General features: G+C 52.6%; 1 protein-coding gene across 1 annotated transcript in view; it reads right to left on the reverse strand.

Moving 5' to 3' along the window:
- Window positions 1-298: 298 nt before the first annotated feature.
- Smyd2 (SET and MYND domain containing 2) overlaps window positions 299-22212 on the reverse strand; it is a 39510-nt gene continuing 17596 nt past the window's right edge. Inside the window, exons 3-12 of the mRNA XM_032915028.1 lie at window positions 19479-19589; window positions 17199-17259; window positions 16352-16476; window positions 11085-11152; window positions 8450-8552; window positions 6603-6713; window positions 5397-5517; window positions 3906-4080; window positions 2033-2141; window positions 299-669 (exon numbers count right to left, since the gene is read on the reverse strand). Coding sequence (XP_032770919.1) covers window positions 589-669; window positions 2033-2141; window positions 3906-4080; window positions 5397-5517; window positions 6603-6713; window positions 8450-8552; window positions 11085-11152; window positions 16352-16476; window positions 17199-17259; window positions 19479-19589 — 1065 coding nt within the window. The 3' untranslated portion in view covers window positions 299-588. The remainder of the gene's footprint in view (window positions 670-2032; window positions 2142-3905; window positions 4081-5396; window positions 5518-6602; window positions 6714-8449; window positions 8553-11084; window positions 11153-16351; window positions 16477-17198; window positions 17260-19478; window positions 19590-22212) is intronic.

Below are 22212 nucleotides of genomic sequence, written 5' to 3' on the forward strand. Positions count from 1 at the left end.
GGGGAACAGTCCATGGAAGGAGAGGGGGTGTCAGGAAGATAAAGCCCAGAGAAGCATCTCCAGAAGGTGCCAAGAGGAAACCTGGAAGAGGCAAGTCGCCCTGCCAGGGGGGGCACCCAGGCCAGCAACCTCTCCCTGCACCTTCCCTCTTGCCTGCTGCCTTCCTCCAGAGTCACTGCTCTGTGACGTAACTGCAGACAGAAGATGACTAACCCACTCCTGGGCAGAGAACAGGGCTCAGGGACTGATGGAGAAGCCCCCCACCCCCAGCATCCTCACAGACATCCAGAAACCAAGGTTTAAGGACTGGCGCTTTTATTCTCTCCTCGGTCAGCTCTGCAGAGCATTCCGACAGGCACAGAGGGAAAATTGTTGCATTTTTTAAAGCTCAATCTGCCCAAAATATATATTATGTGAAATCATGCCACAGCCCTTAGAGCACAGGCAAGCACTGGAAATGACTTTAAGGTCAGAGCTGAATGTGAACTGGAACACAGCACGGCGAGGCTTTGCAGAAGGCTGGGGTGACTGTGAGGTTGGAAATATTCAAGTCCTGTGAGGTTTCTGACGGAAAGCTGGGACGCATGGTCAGTGGCTCTCAATTTCCTGCTTGATCTCGGAGATGTACGGGTGGTCCTTGCCGTGAGCTACTTCCATGATGGCGATGGCCTAAGACAGAGCAAAAGACACAGGGAGGATTAACCCCCACAGTCCTGGGGCAGAGCAAGAGGCATGGGGTGGATGAGCTGACATCTGACAGCCCTGCTGCCTGTCCCACAGGCCTAGCCTGCTGCACCCAGCCCAGCAGGGGTGTGTGCCGTCTGTCAGTGCCTCAGGGCACAGCGGGCAAACCACCTCTCACAGGCTCCTTCTCACCCTGCAAAGACACTCAGGAGAGACAAGGAAGGCTCACAACACACCCTGCTTTGAACCCACTGTTCTAGAGGGTTTAGATGTCATGACACTTCCCAATGCTGACCTAACTAGGTACTCTTCCTTGATGTCACTGAGAAAACAGATGTGATATCTATGGGTCATACTTCGTGCTAGTGAGACCCTGAGTCTTCATCTCCACCGGCCTTTGGGGAATGTGGGGACTGGGCTAGTCTGTGGCTGCAGTATTTACACAGAGTCTCACAAAGTGAAGTCACACTGTGCTGTCAAGCCCATGTAAATCACATGGAGATTCTGTATCTCAGGAGGGTGAGCCGGTTTCCAAAAGGGGTTCTCAACGCAGACAGCAGGCTGGGGTGGCAGCCCAGACAGTTCTGCCTCAAGCACGGACCAGAGTCCTGCACCACGCCCACATGGGAAACTGAGGACTGCACATGCTTGTAACCCCAGCGTGGGTGGTGACAGAGGGACCCTTGGAGTGAGAGCCTGCCGACACGGGCAGGGACTGTTCTGAGGAGCTATACCTGACGCTGCCTTCTAGCCTCCATATTTGAGAGCCCACCTGTCTGTGAGCCTGCACAAGCACTCACTCGATGGCAAACGCTTGGGGACCCCGCACCTTCTGCACAGGTACTTGAGTCCCATGGCGGGTGAGGTCAAAGCTTCCAGCGTCAAAGGTCCTGTATGAAGGACTGCCACGCACCCTAGACGCCTCAGGTGACCCGCTGGAGCCGTCCCCATCCACAAAGCCTATCTCGACAGTGTAAGAGGAGCCCATGTATGACTGGCTTTGATGGACGGAGGTCATGGCTAAGTTCATTTTAGAATTTCCCAGGCCACGTGGTAACACTGAGTGACTGTCCAAATCCAGCCCTTTGATTTCAGACGAGGCACTGGATTCTCAGTCCTGAGGGAAGGCAGAGCAGAGCAGAGCTCTCCTCAGGACGCCTGCTGTGTGCACTCCCATCCACACAGGCCTGGGCGAACTGAGGGTACCCCTCATGCCCACCTCCACCTGCTGGAAGCTCCCAGAATGCCAGGCCAGGGGCAGTCTAGGGCGAGTCACCCCAGCTCCTAGAGCCACTGGCCTCCCAAGGCACAAGGGCACCGGCAAAGCAGACCTGAAGCCCCACTGTACCTTCTTCAGGGCCTTCTCTCCGGCAGCTTTGTTCTCCAGACCCATGTACAGTCTTCCCAGCTTCAGCCACATGGAGGCCACGTTGAGGGAGTACACGGGATAGTGCTTACTGGGAAGGAAGACATGGCGGCAGCTTACCACATCGGTCTGCTCGCTCTCACAGCAGCTAGGCTTCCCCAAGCCCCACCAGCTCCCAGCAGAGTGCGAGATGGGCTGGTGTACACCACAGAGGCACTGTGGATACTCCGCCCTTCCCTTCTGGGTGAAGCTGCACCATAACTGGGGAAATCTCGCTGTCAAGTGTGCGACCGCACAGCTTCAGCCCTAACCCAGACTTGGCTGTTTCAGCTGTGCTCAGACCAAGGCACCAGGGGATGTCAAAGCAAAAGCTGCTTTCACGCAGAGAGGCCTCCTCCCCACCACCAGACAGGACACACGCACGCACGCACACACGCACACACACGCACACATGTGCATACTCACACAGTATCTGAGGAACCCAACTGTCTGCTAAACCCTGAGCCCTTGGAAGCCAGAACACCTCTGGTTTCTTGGTTGGTTGGTCGGTCTGTCTGTCTCTCTCATCTGTCTCTGTCTCTGTCTCTGTCTCTGTCTCTCTCTCTCTCTGTTCTCTAGCAGAACTGTGTGTCCTGTTCAGGTTTTCTCTCTCGTTTGAACTCAGGTCTGCCTGATGGGAGTCTGCTCAAGAGCGACCGTTTCCCTGGGAACAGAGCCCAGGATGTAGCTTGTGTGCGTGCGTGTGCGAATGTGGAAAATGTGCATCCTACAGGCCAGTGCACTCTGTTCCGTGTATGCTGCCCGTCTGTCCTGAAAGGCTGAAGGCTGAATTCCCAAGCAGGAGGAGGTGTGCTGCCCTCAGGAAGCCTTGGGCCAGGCAGTGCAGAGCCTCCCTCCCCACAACTCTGAGGCCCGGGATGCTGTCTGCCTGGGTCCCTCTCTCAGAGGAAGGTTTGAGACCAGAGGACTTCCTCATCCCTCTACAGGCAGGGGAAAGGTCAGGTCTCCAACTCGCCCATTGCAGGAGGAGGTTTGAACACCTGGCTTCCTCTTTGGCTCCCCCTGCTGGCTATCCAGAGCACAGTGGGTAAGTGGATGGCAGAGATTGGGAGGGTGTAAGACCGACCTCACAAATTTCCAGTCCTCGATCTTAGAACCAGGGCTTCTCAGGCTCACCAGGACCGCCAGGCATTTTCTGGGGGAAGGGGACTTGCAGTCTAATGCCTACCCTGTTCCACAGCTCATCCCCCGAATGCCTAATGTGCAGGCCTTGGAGAGCTCTGCAGTGAGGGCCCTCAGCCTTGGCGTGGCTGGCCACATGCAATGACACTGCTGAGGGTCCCTGCCTTCCACATTAATGTCTGGTAACCCGCTAGGATGGGCCATTCCTCCGCCTCAATCGTTATTCCTACTAACTGGAATCTCATCTTGTTTTATTAGACTGAGCAGGGGATGCCGGTAACCACGGCCAAACCGCTAATCCCAGAGGCTGGTGAAAATGCAGCTGGGGGTGCGGTGTGCAAAGGCAGAAGGGGTGGTGTGTGGGAGACCCCGTCCTCTGCCTCCACTCACCAAGTCACGAGTGTCATTTCTCACAGAGGGGGAGGCACAGAGATGTAAACTACTGGCTTCCAACCCTCACCTGAACGGATTCCGTGGGTAACCTGTGACACTCGGCCTCCTGAGGGAGGTCCTTGGGAGGATGGAGGAGCCCAGCTCGGTGGGGAAAAGCCCTGGATCTACAGCAGATGTGGTACCAAGCAGCAGCACTCACCCTAGGCCTGACTCCTCCAGCTTGGGGTAGAAGGCAGCCACCATGCACAGCCCAAGCCACCCAGGTCCGCTGGTCACCCACCTGTAGGGTTTGATGATCTTCTGGCCGTATTTCAGGGCTCCTTCCCAGTCCTGCATGTACAGGCAGACACCCATGGCCTGGTACATCATGTGTAGCATGTACACATTGCTGTCCTCAAACACAGAGCTCATCTTCTCCTGGCTGAGCTCACAGATTTCCAACAGCTCACTAGGGGGTGCTGGAGCGTCAAGGAAACAGGCAGTGTCCCAGTGGAGTGGGGCTTCCCCGGCAGGGACAGGCAGGGTCATTCCCTCCCCTCGGCCCACCATTACCTCTGGGGCGAGTAAAGTATAGAATGAAAACAGAGAAGTAAAGGGAACTGAAAGTCCCTTGAAGAGACAAACTAGGGAACCGCGAGGACCTTCCTAGCCATGCAGATGCTTGCGTGACCAAGAGTGAGGACAGAGTCCTTCACCTTTGCTAAGTTCAAATCCTCATCCAGGCTGGGAGCCCAAGCAACCCAGGACCTCAAATTAGGAAGCTGTGCCCACAAAGAAATGTTTTCCAAGCGCAGAGAGCAACCCCAGCCCAGGCTCTGGAAAGGTTTCTTACGAGGAAGCAATGTGCCTCTTGGGCCTGGTGGTGTGGGCTGCCACCCTGGCTGTTCAGGAGGCTGAGGAGGAAGGAATTCGGGTTCAAAGCCTGCCCGGGCTGTCGAAGGCGTTCACTGTCAGCCTTGAAAACATGTCTCAAAATAAAACGTGAAGACTGTAGGCAACACTTGAGCCCACCATCCTCCTGCATGGTTCTCAACAAAGCACTGGATAAAACATGAAGAGAGACTGTGTGTGTGTGTGTGTGTGTGTGTGTGTGTGTGTGTGTGTGTGTGTGTGTGTGTAGGGGGGAGCTGAGACACAGCTCCGTGGCCACACAATCTGCTGGGCATGTGCAAGGCCTTAGGTTCAATCCCTAATAGTGAGAGAAGAAAGACATGAAGTGGGGTGGGGGAAGCAGGGGAGGAGAACAAAGGTTTCCTCTTCTGCCCTCTGGGAATCCCGGCTCTTTTCACATCCCAAGAACACACAGTACTGTGTGAGAAAACGGATTCTGCTGACCAAAACCCTAGACTGCCACCACCAACAGAGTCCCTGAGGAGTGGCCGTGCATCTGAGGAGCTCTTTCCTAATGGGCTCGGTAGCAATGGCCACTAGTCAGATTGCCAGTGGATGGGTTGAGGTGAGCAAGGCTTTCAGCACTGTGCCGACCTGCACTAACACTTCAACAACAGGGCTCCTCCAGGAGGTAGCCTTCCCCCAGTCCATGGGCCACTACAGTCTGGGAGGACAGGTCCAGAGCTGGCAGAGCTGACACCTGCTTCCATGTGTCTCCCACACGCACTCAGGGCAGACTGTCTTCCTTCCAAGACTTTACTCCTCTCTCTCCTCTCTCTCCTCTCTCTCTTCTCTCCTCCCTCCTCCCAGCTTCCCACCACACCCTGCCGGTGAGACACGGTGGTGTATCCCGGCAGGACAGGACACACGGAAAGGTTATATTTGTAGTGCTTGGCCCTCCGGAACTCCTCGATGACATTGCGCGCGTATCTGACCATGTCTCGGACGGCTTCTGCCTGTGGTGGGCTGCTGAGCTTCCGGATTTCCACCTTGGCCTTGTCCTGAGGGGGATACCCACAGTGTGAGGCGTCCCCTCTGGGGTAGCTGCGCTAATCATTTCCTGTTCTTCCACACAGGCAGAGGTTCTAGACCTAGAGGGAACCCCACACTCTGTTCCCTTCTTTTTTTTTTTTTTTTTTTTTTTGGTTTTTTTTTTGGAGCTGGGAACCGAACCCACGGCCTTGCGCTTCCTAGGTAAGCGCTCTACCACTGAGCTAAATCCCCAGCCCCTGTTCCCTTCTTATAAAAACATAAGCATGAGCTTTCTGACCTTCCTCCTAGGCAGGATCCCAACTGTGTTTTCTGTGGGACCATGTTTGTGTTTACCTGTGAGTCAGGACAGACCAGTGACCAGGGCTGGCCCTGAAAACTGACAGAGTAGGCCATGTAGAACCTGGTGACAAGTTCAAAGAGCCTGACCCTGATTCCCAGACACCTTTCCTTCCTATCTCTTTGGGAAGCACTTTGTGTGTGTGTGTGTGTGTGTGTGTGTGTGTGTGTGTGTGTGTGTGTGTGTGTGCGTGTGCCATGCATGCCTGGGCACAAACACACGGGGCAGGGGTTCTCTCACTTACCTTTCACTGAACCTGAAGCTACACTGGTAACCCCACACCCCAACAATCTTCTCTCTATGCCCCCGACATACACACGCCCTCCAGCACTGCAGCTGCAGGCACACACAGTGAAATGCACCCTTCCATATGGACACTGGAGAATGCACCCACCTAGAAACCACCCCCCACACCTTGCTTTTTGAGACAGTGTATCTCAGTGGCCTGGATCCCACAGGTAGGCTCAGGTGGTCCCTCCCCTGCCACAGTGCTGGGACTGTAAGTTTAATCGCATCTGTCTTTGTTACATGTGCTTTGGAGACTGAATTCAGGTTCCTGAAGAGGCAGGACTTCCCCACCCGCACAGCACACCAGGGTGCTTCAATGGCTGAGCAGCGGATCCGAGCGGGGTCTACCTGGATTGCCTGTCTTTGCTGCACAGGTTAAAAGGGCCAAAATGCCCGTGTGGGGAGACAGTCAGGGGAGGCTAGGAGCTGGCTCACTCGGGGACCCCTGTCTGTCATAAGTGAACTGACCTTGTCCTTGGTCGTACACTCCCGGCACTCACAGGTAAAGAAGTAGGAGTCTCTTAACCGGTCGTTCCTGTCTTCTGTTGGATACAGCAGGTCGATATAGCTGGTGAACACCTAGAGCGTGAGAGGCCAGAGTTCTGACATGGGGAACGTGATTCCTAGCAATCGTGCGGCTTTGACGTGGGAGAGAGGCCATAGGCCAAACAGAGCCACCACTGCTGGTCCCACTGCTTACTCTGACTGAGAGAGAGGCTGTGGAACTGGGTCCGTCTCTGTATGGTGGCCAGAAGGTCTATGTGCTCCATCCCTACACTGGCCACTGAGAAGAAGAACCTTCTCTCACCAAAGATCAGCCAAGGCTGGACATGTGCAGGGGAGAACAAGGCCTTAAATGCCCTGGTCTGCCCACCCTTCCTCCTGACATCACACAGTTGAGCGAGGCGGCAGGGTCCATGGGCCTGCCAGGCAGTCAGCGACAGCAGCACAGGGTGCCTCCTGACTCGAGAAGCAAGCCTGGGGCATATGTGGTTCCATCTACTGCCAGGAACCTGGAAGGAGTGGCTCCTTCCTCTCTGAGGGCAAATAACCCAGGAGGAACCAACTTCCCCAAACTGAAGTTACATGAACGACCGTGGTTGCCAGCAAGAAACAGCAGCCAACCTCTCCCTGCAACACAGGACACAACGGGTACACACTGCAACCAACAGACGCCTCCAGAAGATGGCGACAAAGGCCACTCAGCAGCGCCATTCATGGCTCAAACAGCCTCTCCAGGAAGACAGGGCTTTAGCCTCTCCAGGTAGTCTAGAGCCAGGCTGGCCATTTCATTCTTGGTTTAATAGAGGCCTAAGGGTCATGTCCACAAACCCAGTCAGGACGCTCACCAGCCTGGCTCCAGACTGGACCCCACCTCATGCTGGATTTAGTGAAGGAGAGGAAGGAGGCTGGGACGTCAGCTGTGAACTGCTAAAACCTTCCAGAGAAAGCAGAGTGTTCGTCACTTAGCACTGAGAACTCGACTTAAAGCATAACCACGCGCAGCAACGGAGAGAGAAGTGGGGCAGGAACAGGTGGTAAGGCGTGAGGCTCTCCCTACCTCCTCTACAAAAGGGAGGAAGCTCATGGAGACCGCCTGCCCTGAGTATCTGCTTCCTGATCCGGGCGTGTGACTGGCCACCTCTAAGACGGGAACTGTGCAGACAAGCCGTGCCTCATCAGCTCCTGCCAGGCTACCTGTTCCAGTGCTGTGGTGGCTGACACTGGCTGTCAGCTGGACAGGACTGTACCACAGAACGAGTCATTCCCTGACTCGCCCCTTTTGTTGGCTATGGTTATAACCACCACGAGAACAGAAACGAACACTTGGTGGGGTGGTACCAGGGCAGGAAAGGAACTCATTAGCCAACTCTCGGACAGCAGGGATACCCAGACTGCAAACCTTAGATAAGGACTTCACTGCAGGAGGCTGGAGAGAGAGCTCAGCAGTTAAGAGCACTTGTTCTTGCTCGATTCCCAGCACCCACTGGTGCTGGAACCCCAGACGTAGGGGATCCAGCAGGCGTGCATATGCGAGCATGAGGGGAAGCATTCAGGCACACAAAGTAAAACAACGAATTTGAAAAAAATTAATTCAACTGCATTTCTTGTTCCTATCTGGCCAAAGGAAGTGGCAAACACCCATGTATTTAGTAACGGACATCAAGCCAGGTCCCAGGTCTGGTCCGATAGCCCAGGGAAGGCTCAGGGACGGACAGTTCAGCTACGGAAGTCACCATGGTGGCACCTCGTGGCTCTGGCTGCTCTGCACAACAGCCCGAGTGCAGCACCCGAGCACCACGATTCGCTCTCACCTCATCTCCTGGGTGGATCTCCTGCACAGCTCTGACTTCTGCCAGGGTGCCTTTGTAGGTCACAATGACATTCGGGCAGCAGCTGTGATTCATCAGCGCAACGCTGTCAATCAAAAGGGAAAGCTCAGTTGTCTGAATGGCGAGGGCTGGCTGCTGAAGTGACCCACTGCTTACCTGCCTGACGAGTGAGGGGAACTGAGCTATGTGTGAGAGGCGGTCAAACATTCACACAGCTAGCCCAGATGTCCCAAGAGCAGCTAGAATAATACCTAGCCTTTTCGTTTCATTTTGTTTCTTAAGACAGGGTCTCCAGCAGCCCTGACTGGTCTAAGAATTCACTATAAAATTACTTCGAGACCTTGAAGGCTTGATCCTCCGATGTGTCACCACATCCAGTTTATGAGGTTCTGGGACCCAGACCCAGGGCTCTAGGCAAGCACTCTACCCAAGCGAGCCACATCCTCAGCTCCAATGTCTGACGCGATACTCTTTTCACAAATATGAAATCTGATCTCTAACTATAAAGGAACAACTATCCTAAGTGTTCCGTCTGGATAGGCAGACTCGCACGACAATGCCTGCAGCTGACTGTCCCCTGTACACACAGGTGCAAGACAAAGGGGGCTGTCTTTTTGTCTACGTGGATCACTTCTCAAACGTTCCCTTCAGATGTCGAGAAATGCCAGCTGCTTGAGGGAGGGCAGGCTGTGATCCCCCCTCCCCCAGGGCCCCAGAGAAGCACCTCGATCTCCAAATCTGGGAAATTGGGACATGGCCGCTCCTGCTGCTGTCTGCTTTTTAGGGACAGTGACAGGAGAGAGACTCGCCTAGGTGAGATGCTTTGAGCTTTCTGATTATTTCAAGGTCAAAGTTCTGAGAACAGAAATTTCTAAACTACAGGGGAAAGTGCTTGATCTCACAGATGCTGCCTTTGAAATCACGCATTGATGTGATTTCAGTCCCAAAGGATTTTTCCCCAATTAAAAATGCCCAGAAACCGGGGCTTATGCTCTTGTGGGCACACCTGTCCATATGTGTCACCACTGGGAGGGCCAGCACTGCGTGACCCACAAGAGACCAGAACCCTTCTCTTGTTTGCCCCAGGATTCAAAAAAGCAAAGGGGTCTCAGGACCACTGAAGGTTGCTGCCCATTGTGGTGTGTCCTGGAGGGAATGGCCCTCCTCTACCCTGCCTGCTAGACTCCCGAGCCGAGTGAGTAGCTTCACGCCTGGCGTTAGCAGGGAGCTGGTTCTTGGTCTTGTTCTTGGGGAGGGGCATCTCTACTTAGATCCCTACCAGGACACTCAGGGATCAGGGGCCAGGACATCTGCTAGGCAAAACGCCCAAAAGCACGTGCGTGTTAAAAGCAACAAACAGCAGGTTTCTAGAACCAGCTTGGAGAAGGGCTAGGCTGTCTCTCTCTGAACAGAGGTGGTGGGGAGGGCGCTAAGACAAACAGACACGCAGCCCAGGATCACGGTTGTCAATTTTGACCGCCATGGGACATTGTGAGGTCTCAAATTCAGACACCCTCAGACATTCATCAACAGGCCACAGTGAAAGTTCAATGGCTGTGAGGTCTGTCTTCCCTGAGCCCATGCCTGTTCTTTTCTCTGTTCTCTTCCCAGCTACAAAAGTCTAAGAGAACCTCTGCCAAGAGGCACTCGGGTCCTCTCCATGGTTCTGCCTGCAGATGACCTCACCTTGGCTTCAGGGTCAACACCATATCTTTTCTCTCTCAGAAGCCAGAGTCCATTAACGCAGGTCCTTTTCTCCTGACTTCCCTGATGCCTGCAGCCCAGCAGCAGACACACACACAAGAAGTGGTGTGGACATGGTGGGTGAGGAGCGGCAGGCATCCCCAGCGTAATGTGGAATGGCGGTGTGGACCCACCCTCTCTAACGTGGAATGGCGGTGTGGACCCACCCTCTCTAACGTGGAATGGCGGTGTGGACCCACCCTCTCTAACGTGGAATGGCGGTGTGGACCCACCCTCTCTAACGTGGAATGGCGGTGCGGATCTGTTCAGACTGCATAAAGGTTTCCCTGGCTCCACCTGTGAAACAGGGACCAACTGTTGTGGAATTTCCACATTATCTAGCTGGCCTTTCGGGAACCATCTGGATATTCCTGAAGTCGGAAGGGGAAATGCCCAATAATGCTTAGAGAATTTTCTCTACTTTGCTCTCTCAGCCCAACTTCCTTCTAACTACACCTCTTTCCACTGATATTTTCTAAAACAGGCTGATGGGCAAGAGCTCACACATTCCCTACCTGAACCGTGGTTAATCCTTGCATGTGCAATTAATGTCTCACTTTGAGCATAAGAAACTCGATCTCCAGAGCCGCAAGCCCGCAGAGAGCATGCTTCCCAGCAAGCCACAGGCTTCTCTGCACCGATACTTCCTAACAACAGCTCTGGGCCTGGTGGGATGTCTCCGTCACCGCTCTGCTAACTGCCACCTCCGGATCCTTAAGTGGAGGGGAAATATTTTGAAATCTGACAGATTAAAAAGCTGCCTTAATTCACTTGGAGTTTCATGTCTGCCACACGCAGTCAGGTGGGTTATGTAAAAATCAAATTAGTGTTAAATAAGTACAAAGGGAAAGAAACGAAATCAGACTCAACCTACTCAGGAAATATTGCCGATCCCAAGTGAGAGAGCTCCTCATCTTCAATAGTGAAGCCATTACAGTTCACCTGCAGGGAAACAGGGGGTGGGGTGGGGGAATCCTGGTTACAGATCCCCTCCCCCGACGCACGTCATTTCTTCAGCTCCGCCCTCACCAAATTACCAAAGACATTCCAGCTTGGTGGCCTTGAAGATGTTCCTATGGCCATGGTATCCTTTGTCCAAGTAAAATTTACTCATCCTCTCTGAGTGTCAACAAACAGAAGCAGACTTGCTGGGGTCAAAGCTCCTCTCTGCGTGCTCAGAGCGCTCCTCACTGCTCAGGGTTGCAGAGTGGTGTGGGGACTGAAGTCTTGTCTGTTTGTAAGGACGTCAGGGTGCCTCATGTGAAGAGCTCCAATGAGACCACGGTGTGTGTGTGTGTGTGTGTGTGTGTGTGTGTGTGTGTGTGTGTGTGTGTGTGTGTGTGTGTGTGTGTGTGTGTGTGTGTGTGTGTGTGTGTGTGTGTGTGTGTGTGTCTGTGTGTGTGTGTGTGTGTGTGTGTGTGTGTGTGTGTGTGTGTGTGTGTGTCTGTGTGTGTGTGTGTGTGTGTGTGTGTGTGTGTGTGTGTGTGTGTGTGTGTGTGTGTGTGTGTGTGTGTGTGTGTGTGTGTGTGTGTGTCTGTGTGTGTGTGTGTGTGTGTGTGTGTGTGTGTGTGTGTGTGTGTGTGTGTGTCTGTGTGTGTGTGTGTCTGTGTGTGTGTGTGTGTGTGTGTGTGTGTCTGTGTGTGTGTGTGTGTGTGTGTGTGTGTGTGTGTGTGTGTGTGTGTCTGTGTGTGTGTGTGTGTGTGTGTGTGTGTGTTTGTCTGTGTGTGTCTGTGTGTGTGTGTGTGTGTGTGTGTGTGTGTGTATGTGTGTGTGTGTGTCTGTCTCTTATGTGTGTGTGCATTTGTATGTGTGTTTGTCTGTATGTGTATGTTGTGTATGTGTGTGTGTCTGTCTGTCTGTGTGTGTCTGTGCGTGTGTCTGTGTGCACAAGAGAGAGCAGGAAAGAGCGAGAGCAGAAAGAGAGGGAGAGAGATAGGAAGGGAGGAAGGGATGAGGGAGGCAGAGAGGTCCCATCTCCAAATCATATGCCTGTAACCCCATGTCCACCTCATGACTGAGGTGGTAACTTCAAAGCCTCTCCTCATCTGTGGGACTGCAGTCCCTTCCCCTGAAGGGCAGTGGAACCAAGAACCCTGACTAGAGCAATGAGACTTTGTCTTTCATATTTCAGCCAAATCAATGCCTGGTCATCCCTGGCCCTTTCTTCGCCTTTGGGAACACTGAGGGTAAACGGTTAGAGTTGGGCTGGGGAGACAGCTCAGTCATGAGGTGCTGGCCTTGCAAGCACAGGGACCTGGGTTTGAGCCCCTGAAGCCACGGACTGCTGAGCATGCAGTGTCATCCCAGCACAGAAGAGGTGGAGACGGGTGCATCCCTGGAGATCCTTGGCTGTCCTAACTGGAGAGCCTCAGGACCCAGTGACAGGTCCAGCTCAGAACACCAAGCGGACAGCTCTTGAGGAAGGACATACAAGGTCAGCTGAGGCTTCCTCACACATGAGTGCGTACACACACACACACACACACACACACACACACACACACACACACACACGCCCCAGAACAACTCTCAATATACTGGAGGACTAGGTCAAAGCTGACAGGCAGAGGATAACTAAGCAATTCTGCAATTTCTCTTTCCACATACAGCACTAAGCATAATAATGTGCAGGGCACTTTAACAGAAGGACAATCAAGGCAACTTCTAGCCCGTTAAGAGACAATTCCACAGGTGTTCCTTGTAAGTTCCGAAAGCCTCAGGCCTGGAAGACCCAGTGTCTTCTCCTTCTATAAGATGAGAAAGGAACCAGAGTTACTATCACGAAGCCTGCCAACGGTGAGGTAGCCACACCTCAGAGTTTGCCTCCAGTGAGCACTACTAGTGTGAATGCAGCAGCCTACCTTACAACTGTGGAAACCGGGGCTCCTAGGTCCGTGTGGCGAGTGACTGGTTCAGGGATGGGCGAGACATGAGTAGCATCAAAGGAGTCAGGTGGGGCTCTGACAAAGTGTGGCTTCTGCACACCAACTATGCTTGCTCCTTTTCAAAAAGTTTCCATGTCTGAGTTGTGGTGTGTGCACATGTTTGTGTGTCCGTATGTGAGTGTGTGTGCACGTGTGCTTGTGTTCGTTTGTGTCTACGTGTTTGTGTGTATGTGTGCATGCCTGTGTTTGTGTGTGCATACATGAGTGTGTGTATGTTTGTATGAGTGTGCATGTATGTGTATGTGTGTACACATGTGTGCGTGTGTGGGTTCAACCTCAGGCATCAGTCCTCACCTTCCAGCTCATCTGAGACTGGGTCTCTTGTTTGCTGCAGTGGAAGGCAGGCTTGCTGGCTTGCAGACTTCTGAGTGTTCCTTCTCTACCTCTCCTATTGCCGTAGGACCACTGCTGGGTTGACTGGTAGCCACGGCTCGCTGTACGGGGGTCCCAGGATCTAAACTTGTGTGGGAAGAGCGTTACTCACTAGGCAATCACTCCAGCCTCACCGTGTCTCACCAGAGCTGCCTCTGTTAACTGCGAATGTGGCGACCTCACAAAAATAGTAATTTCACATCATTTCAAATAGCTAAAGTGTTACTGGAAAAGTTTAGGAATCATGGCTCTTACCATGGTGAAAGTTAAAATTTTACTTGGGGCACCTGAGGCAAGAAAGAAGAGGAAGAAAAAGAAAGAAGAGGGGAGGCACAGGAAGGAGGGAAGAAGGAAGAAAAAGAAATAGAGTTGGGTGTCTCATAACTCAATCCCAGAGACCAGGGCTTTCCTAAGCTGAGGACTTTGCACAGCCTGTCTCTTCATTCCTGACCAAGTGCATAGCTGCTACTTCACCAATGGCTGCCAACCCACAGTAAATATGAATAATTGGGATTTTCTTTCATTCAGTAAAATTTCTTTGAGCACGAACTCCATTCCTAGGTATCGGTGGCTAAGTACTAAGAGAAATGGCTTTCTCCTGCTGGATGCCTGCTTCAGTGTGCTACCACAATGGCCAACAATAAATGTTTGCTAAACCAGAGTGAGGGAGATTAAGGAGAGATATCAAAACAGATGGGGGGATGCCCAGCTCCCTGGCCCTTGGGAACTGAGCCCTTGATCCACTCATCTGCAGCCTCTCCGCTGTGGCAGCCCTGGCTGGGTCAGCCCTACTCCATGCCCCCAGGGTGTCAGGCTGACATCAGTGTCTTCACCCCTCTGTCCTGCCCTTATCGAGTGGGAGTGTGCGTGCGTCTTCTCCCACAAGCCCGAGTGTAATCGCTCTTCCTTCCGGAGGCTCGGGGACGGTGTTTGAGCCAGCCTTCCCTCCCTTCCAAGATGTCCCTGGAGAAGAGGAGGGACTTGCACATTAAGAAAGATGCGTGGGCTGTGGTCCTTTTTTCCAGTCAAATCAGGCGTAAGTGCCTCGCTGAAGCTACTCTCGTAATTAGCATTTAAACTAGATGTAGGCTGCACACCAGAAATATACTTCTCAGCCACACACAGGTTCGGAGTGACTGAAACACAGCTCAGAGGCCTGCAGTCGCCTCCAAGAACCGCAAAGGCTCAGGAGTAGGACAGCACGCACACAGCTGGGGGCTGAGGTAGGGTCAGAGGGTAAGGGGTATGGGCTACACCTCCTGCTTTAGCATTTCCTTCAGGGGGACTGAGTTCCCCCCTGAAATCCACACATGAGTATATGAGGGGAGGGAGCTCTGGATTGGCTCAGTGGGTGAAGCGTTTGCCCAGAATACAGGAAGCCCTGGGAGTGGTGGTGCTGGCGTGTAACTCCTGAACCTGGGAAGCGGAGGCAGGCTCACACATACACATACCTCATGTGTGTTCCCTCACGCACACATACACACGGCTCATACACGCAGATACCTCATGTGTGTTCCCTCACGCACACACATGGCTCACACATGCACATACCTCATGTGTGTTCCCTCAGGCACACACATGGCTCACTTCATTTTTTCACACATGCACTTGGCTGTAACATGAACATGTAATGTCTCACGTGAGCGCCATGAGCCAAGCACATCAACATAGGGAAGACCCTCTGGCAGGTGTCACGCTGTTAAAAGGGGCAGGGGTCTACATTCCCACAGCTTGTGACAACTTTACTCTCTCAGGTAAGCATGTCCCGGTGAGGAAACCCCCCCCACGTCTATCCCTTACCCACACCTGTCACCTTCGAGTGTCTCGGTGATTTAATACTGACAGCATTTAGATTTGCTCCAGAAACTGTCTGAGGGGTGCCTAGGTTAACCAAAGAGTGAAGGCTTACCCTCAACATGCGTGGCATCGTGACATGGGCAGGAGGCTGGACTGAATGAATGGTGAGGTGCACAGCAGCCCCGATGCTCTCCCCAGCCCCAGCCGCCCACCCCACCGCGGCCTGTACCGTCACGAGCCAGGATGAGCTCCTTCCTAAGTTGCCTGTGGAGCCTCATCACAGCAGTGGGGCAGGAAGGAACAACGGATGCTGGGGCGAGTGTGCTACAAACCCAGCAAACCCGGGTGTGGGCACGAGGAAGACGACCTTCTTCCTTCCACCTGAACATTTGTAACTGGAAGCCGTGACTTCCTGTACAAGGAGTAACTTTCTGATTACAATAGTCATGTGTTGAGATGTACACACTCATGAGTGTAGCTGTGTAAACACTAGGTGTGGATAATTCACTGGGCCATTATAAGTGGTTCTCACTGGAGCTGAACCGAGGAAAGACGCAATTCTCCCTTGCAGGTGTAACAATGCTTAGCATGTTTTTACTGTGTGATGTGGGTGTGTGTCTTCATGTGGGTGTTGTTTCTGTTGCTGTCCATGCTTTCTGTTTTATTTTACATGTATGAATGCTTTACTTATACGCACAATGCCTGCCTGGTACCCCTGGGGGTCAAAAGAGGGCCTAGATCTCCCAGAACTGGAGTTGCAGATGACTGTGAGCCAACACATGGGTGTTGGGAACCGAACCCAAGTCCTCAAAAGAGCAACAAATGCTCTTAACCTCTGGGCCATCTCTCTGCCCTGGTCTACCTTGACTTTTGAGGAAAGGTCTCTCATCGGCCTGGGCAAGCCTGGGTGGGCTGGTGAGCCCCAGGGCTGAGCCTGTGTTTACTTCCCCAGGGGTCCAGGGCCCTGTCAGGTAGATGCCCTGGTGAGTGGCTGTAGGAAGGTCTTCCCAGGGGCTGGTACCCTTACCTGGGCAAAGAGCACCACAAGGCTGCTGTGGTCAGGGAACTCCAGGTGCTTGGAGTAGAACTGATGGAGCGCCGCGATGTCGCTCTGGATGAGATCCTTCTTCTCGTTGTCTAGCTTGTCCAGATCTGCGGGAAATGACCTGTCACCAGAGACCCTGGGTCTTTCCTGTTATACACAGCATGGCGGGCGGGGGATGGGGGGCACCACGACCAGACCCGGAGATCATTTCCCCGTGACTTGGTGTAACTGACCAACTGTCTCTTCCTCCATCACTCATGAGTGACATTCCAACTGACCGAGAGCCACGGTGAGGGAGGAAGGATATAACGAACTGTAAATGACATCCAGCCTCAGTGTCCCTCACGTTAGGCCCCTGGGATCTGGGTCACGGTTACGCAGCTGGATAGCCCTGACTTACTGCCTTTTGGGAAGGCCATCCGGAGGTGGCTGAGGAAACAGTTTAGTTGGTAAACTGTCATGGCCAAGGTTGTGCTCTGGCTTCCATACAAACCTGCATGCATGCATGGACACATGCACGTGTGCACACACAGATATGAGCTCTGCATGCATGCACGGACACATGCATGTGTGCACACACTATTTCCTGGACTGCAGAGCTGCTAGGACCCAGAACTATCCAGCGTACCAGGAGCAGGAGAGGGATATCTTGGGGATTCCAATGCCACTAGTCATTTCCTGATCGATTCATACACTCAGGGGAGAGTCAGAGTTAAGAGCATTTGTTTTTGAAAGTTACTAAGAACAAGTTATTTCTGCCCCCAATACTGCCGGATGCACATTAAATCCGTGACTAAGATAAAAGTGTGTCATTAGGAGGAATACTTACGTGACTCAAACTCCCTCACGGCCAACAGTTTCTCTGAAGGTGTCCTCTCTGGGTGCATTTTCTAGTAATCGGAGATAAAAATCAGAGGGGAATGTTAGTGCCCAGGGCACATGAAGACAACACAGCCATGTTCAAGGAAGAAATCTACTCGAGGAGTCCACACTTGGTGCTGAGTCTGTCCGACCTCTAGATCCAAAGGGCTTATTTTAAAAGCTTTTGAAAGGGTCCACGGTATCCCTAACACCCTGACACACCGCACACACAGTAGGCTCAGAAATGCTCATTACAGAAAAGAACGGGGCCAGAAAACAACTTTTTAGGGCCCTGACTTGAAAGGATTGAGTCCACGGACAAACCATACTATTTATTACTTCTCCTTCTAAAAAGGAACAAAATGAAACCCCATCCATTTCCCGCTTTTCTTTAAGCATAGGCTAAAATGATCTCAAATTCCACATTTCAAAAGGAACACTCTGGGTTGTATCTGCAAGCCCAGCCTCACTTGAAACGCACGCTGCCTTTGTTCTAGACACCCTGAGAGGACCTAACAATAGCGGACCCACGAGGCTTTGAGAACATGAATAAACTTGGTGTTGACAAGAGTTCAAACGCTGAGCTCAGGAGCTGGCCTGAGGCCTGGCTTTGTAATCTGGCCATTCAATGTGGGGCTACAGGTGGCTGGTCCGGCGGGCGCCCTCGCCTCCTCCTTAGCATGTTAGGCTTCCCTTGGGTAGTTGGTCGCCTGTCTCCCCTAATCCTTTGCGGGCTCCTAGAATACAAATGGTCTGGGTTTTTTTTAATCACCTATTCCTACAGGGATGAAAAGGTGGTGTGGTACCTTTTTATTTAACAGTTGATTAGTGGTAATTATAACGGAAACTGAAGGGAACCTCTCAACTTGCCCCAGCTCTCCGACTGCTCTCCCAGAAGCCAAAACCACAGTGGACATCTTCCATTCACAAGGCACACTTCTGTAAGAAGTCATCTACCCAGGGGTGGCGGGGTAGCATACATGCTCCTTCTGAGACCTTAACAAAGCACTGCCAGAGACCCTGGGAAGGCAGGGGAGGAAGAGACTGGTCTCCCAGGGGGCAGGACTTGATACAATCTGAAGGACCGGTTACCCCAGACCGCACCAGTCATACCCACCCCTCTTCCTTGTTCTGCCACGGACCATTAATTCAGAGAATGTCATTTCGGAAGGGGTAGCTGGCCTTCTCCAATAAAAACCACCCTCATCTTTGGGTCTTAGTCTGCAGGCAACCCCTGCTCTGCTTACTCAGAGACAGACATTTTAGTCACCCAACCCAGCTGAACGCAGGGGGAGATGACCTCAGTGTTCTAGAATGTTCTACTGCTGTTTACACATTGGGGATCCTGAATCTGATCTGGGGATAAGCACGCCAATCATTACGATCATACTCAGATTAAAGCAGCAGCAGCAGACTGGAAGGGGAGGTGGGAGCGGGAAGGGATGAGACAGCCAGAGGTGGATGAAGTAAAGCTTTAAAACCAGCCTGCTGCTCAGAGGCCTTGCTGCCAAGGCACCCGGACACAGACAGCAAGACCTCTACCCTCCATAGACACGTTGCCTCCTATGCTCCCTTACAGTCAGGGGGTCACAAAGAGAAGCCCCTCACCTCTTCCCACTGACCTCAGAGCCCTGGCCTTTGCAGGGGAGGCACGCAATTCTCACACCTGGGAAAGGCTGACCACACACCATCAAACAGTCCTGAGACATCTCTGGAGGAGTGCACTGAGCAGCTCCTCTCCACCTCCCGCCCCTCTTCTCCTCCTCAGCCTGGTTCTACTCCCACACTCCTCTTTGTCTGTGCAACATCCCTGTGCCTCCCCCTGGGTCGTTACCATCTACACATGGGTAAGCAAGGTGGCAGAGGTACAGAATCTCATACAAGAGAGGGGACGGGTGCCTCCACACATCACAAACAAAGAGGGGAACACAGAGCTTCCCAGACCAGTCTGGCTCATTGGAAGCTCTAGGAATTTCTCATGGGTCTGGTCTTTCACAGTTCATACTGTGTCCTGGCCATGCCTTTCTGTATGAACAAATCCCGAAGAAAGCTCTGCGTTGAGCAGCTACCGCCATGCTCCTCTTCCGGGGTAAGACGGAGGTCCAAGCAAAGCTTATGCCCACGTGCTTCCCACCACGCGTGGGTGTGACCGCAGCTGAAGTCCAAGGTTGCTCAGCCTGGCTCAGCCAGTCATCATTGTGACCTTTAATGAAAACCCAAATAGCAGAACACTCTCACGTTTCCTCACCTGCTTGGCCAGGATCCTTGCTGTGAGCCGCACAGTCTCCGAGGGATTCCAGTTCTCCCCGAAAACAACCATGGAGGAGCACTCCAGCTTGTGCAGGGGCCAGTCTTCTTTCTGGGTAGGTTTTAGAGAGGGAAACAGTCAGTACACAGCACATCACATACTAATAGATAGAGAGAGAGAGACACACACACAGACACAGAGATACACACACAGAGATACACACACAGAGATACACACACACAGACACACACACACACTCACAGACATATACACACATACAGACACACAGACTAAGGCTTGAAGAGCTCTGCAGTGTGTCCCCTAGTCAAGGTCAAGTAGAACATGCTTCCTCTTGGAAAGCTCACAAAGTAGAAAGAATGACATCCGAGAAAAATGGATGGGATCCTTGCTTTGATCCTCTAACTTTTGCCTTGGTCAAGGCATTTTTGTTGTTTGGGGATGTTTTTCAGGGTCTCATGCTGTAGTTCAGGCTGACCTGGGATAGAACCCCAGACTAGACTTTTCTTCATAGCAATCCACCTGCCTCAGCCTCCTGAGTGCTGGTATTATATAAGTGTGAGCCGCCATACCTGACTGCTTCCTTTTTGCTTCCTGCTGGAAGCCCCACTCCTTCCTACAGTATGTGCGGGCTGAGACCCAATCGAGGGCAGGGGACCTGGACAACAGGCCTGTCTTCGATGCTGGTAGTGCTTTTCCAGTGCTGGACTCAAGTCAGGACAAATAACTGATAAAACTCCCGTCACCACCGATGTCACTGCTGATTGATTTAAAATCAAAAGCAAAGAAGAAAGAACAGTTCTGGTGGGGGTACTGGGAGAAAAGCAGTTTTGATGGAGTGCTTGCTGAAGAACAGAAGGGGCCAAGGAAAGCAGCTATCTCGCTCAGTTCCGACACAACCTAGAGTCTTCTGAGAATGGAAACTTTAAATGAGGAATTGCCTTGATCAGCCTAACCTGTGGCCGTATCTATAAGAGACGGTCTTGGTTTATGATTTCTGTGAGAGGATCCAGCCCACTGTGGGCGGCACCATCCCCAGGCAGGGAGGCCTGGGCTCTATAAGAAAGCTGGGGGGCTGAGCATGAGCCCGACCAAGCCAGTGAACAGCTTTCTCCATAGGTTCTGCCTCAGTGCCTGCCCTGGGTCCTGCACCGAGTTCCTTCTATGATGGGATAAGACCTCAAGGAACAAGCCAAACACTTTCCTTCCCAAGTTGCTTCTCGTCTGAGTGTTTTATCACAGTGAGAGAAAGGAAACCCAAGCAGTGGCAGAAATGGCAAGGGATCTGGAAGGAAGGGCTGGGGTGGGGTGATTGGAAGTAAAGTTAGATGCTTGTGTACTTTGGGAACCCAGGAGAACGGTTGTGTCCACAATGGAACTGGTCTAGCCTGTTCTACCCTCTGCCTTCCCCAGGTCAGGAAGCAGCAAGTCGACAGAAGCCAGAAGCCAACAGCAAACGCCTGGGGTGACCCTGCATGTGACACTCACAGTGACCTGCAATGCTGGCCAATCTTTCTATCCTGCCCTCTGGGCTAGACTCAGGCTCGGAGATGGGTCACAGGTTAAGGGTTTGCCCATGTGAGCTTGAGGACCTGAGTTCGAGTCCTGGAACCCTTGTAAAACAAAGGTGACTGAGGTGGTATGAGTGTAATTTTACCACTGGCAAGAGAGACAGGCGGATCCCTAGGGACTAACCAGCCAGATGGCCCAGCCTAAGTGGCCAGCCGCAGGCCAGTGACAGACCCCGGCTCAAGACAAAACAAAACAAAACACAGATAACAAACAACAACAAAAAACCCAAGGTGGACAAGTCCTAAAGGATGGCTCCCAAATTTGACCTTTAGCACGCATGTGCGTGTGCTCGTGCATGTGTGTGCATGTATGTGCGCTCATGTGCATGTGCATGAGTGTGTGTGTATGTGTGCTCGTGTGCGTGTACGTGTGCATGTGTGTGCACGTGCACACACGCACCTCCCTTCCGCCTCCACATATAGTGGTGAGGTACAGAGACTCAGCCCTTTTTACCATTAGGACCTGTGAGCCTGCTCTGCCAAGATCACTGTCCCACCTTTAGCTGAATACCAGCTTTGGTTCCTCGCCCTATAAACACTAGAGAGCAGGGACAGGGTCTCAGCTCAGAACCATCCATGACTCCTCACCGGGCACAAAAGGCCCTGTCCTCAGGGTGACAGGCAAGCTGTGGGGTCTGTTCTCCTAGCCGGCCTTCCCTCCACACTCTGACTCTCTGTTGCCATAGCACCATTCTTCCTCTCTCTAGAGAGCCCTTGGGCCTGCAGTATTTGCTGTCTAACGCTATCTCCCTAATTGTCTTATGACTCCCTGGTTCCTGCTGGTCTCGTTCTCTGCTCCTCTATGGTCAACATTTCAAGAAACCTGCCTCAAGCAACCCAAGAGCTGTTCCCTTCACGCTCCCTTCTACTGCTCCGTAGAGTTCTTCCCACTACCCACACATCAGCCCACATTAGAATAAAGACATCTCCCCTGCTTTATTCACAGTCTGGGCTGCTGGTGACATTCACAGGACACTCAGCAGATGCTGCTGCTGAGTGACTGTCTCCCTGGTCCCTGGCCTTCCCTCCACCGAACCCCGTGGGGAAGACAAAATCAGCCCCTGTGATTTACTGCAGCACCTGACACATCCCTGGGGCTCAGGTTCTGTGCCAAGATGCCATGGAGTTAAATAACGCCACGCCCG

This window comes from Rattus rattus, chromosome 10 (assembly GCF_011064425.1).
Source record: "Rattus rattus isolate New Zealand chromosome 10, Rrattus_CSIRO_v1, whole genome shotgun sequence".
In the NCBI taxonomy this organism is placed as follows: domain Eukaryota; kingdom Metazoa; phylum Chordata; class Mammalia; order Rodentia; family Muridae; genus Rattus; species Rattus rattus.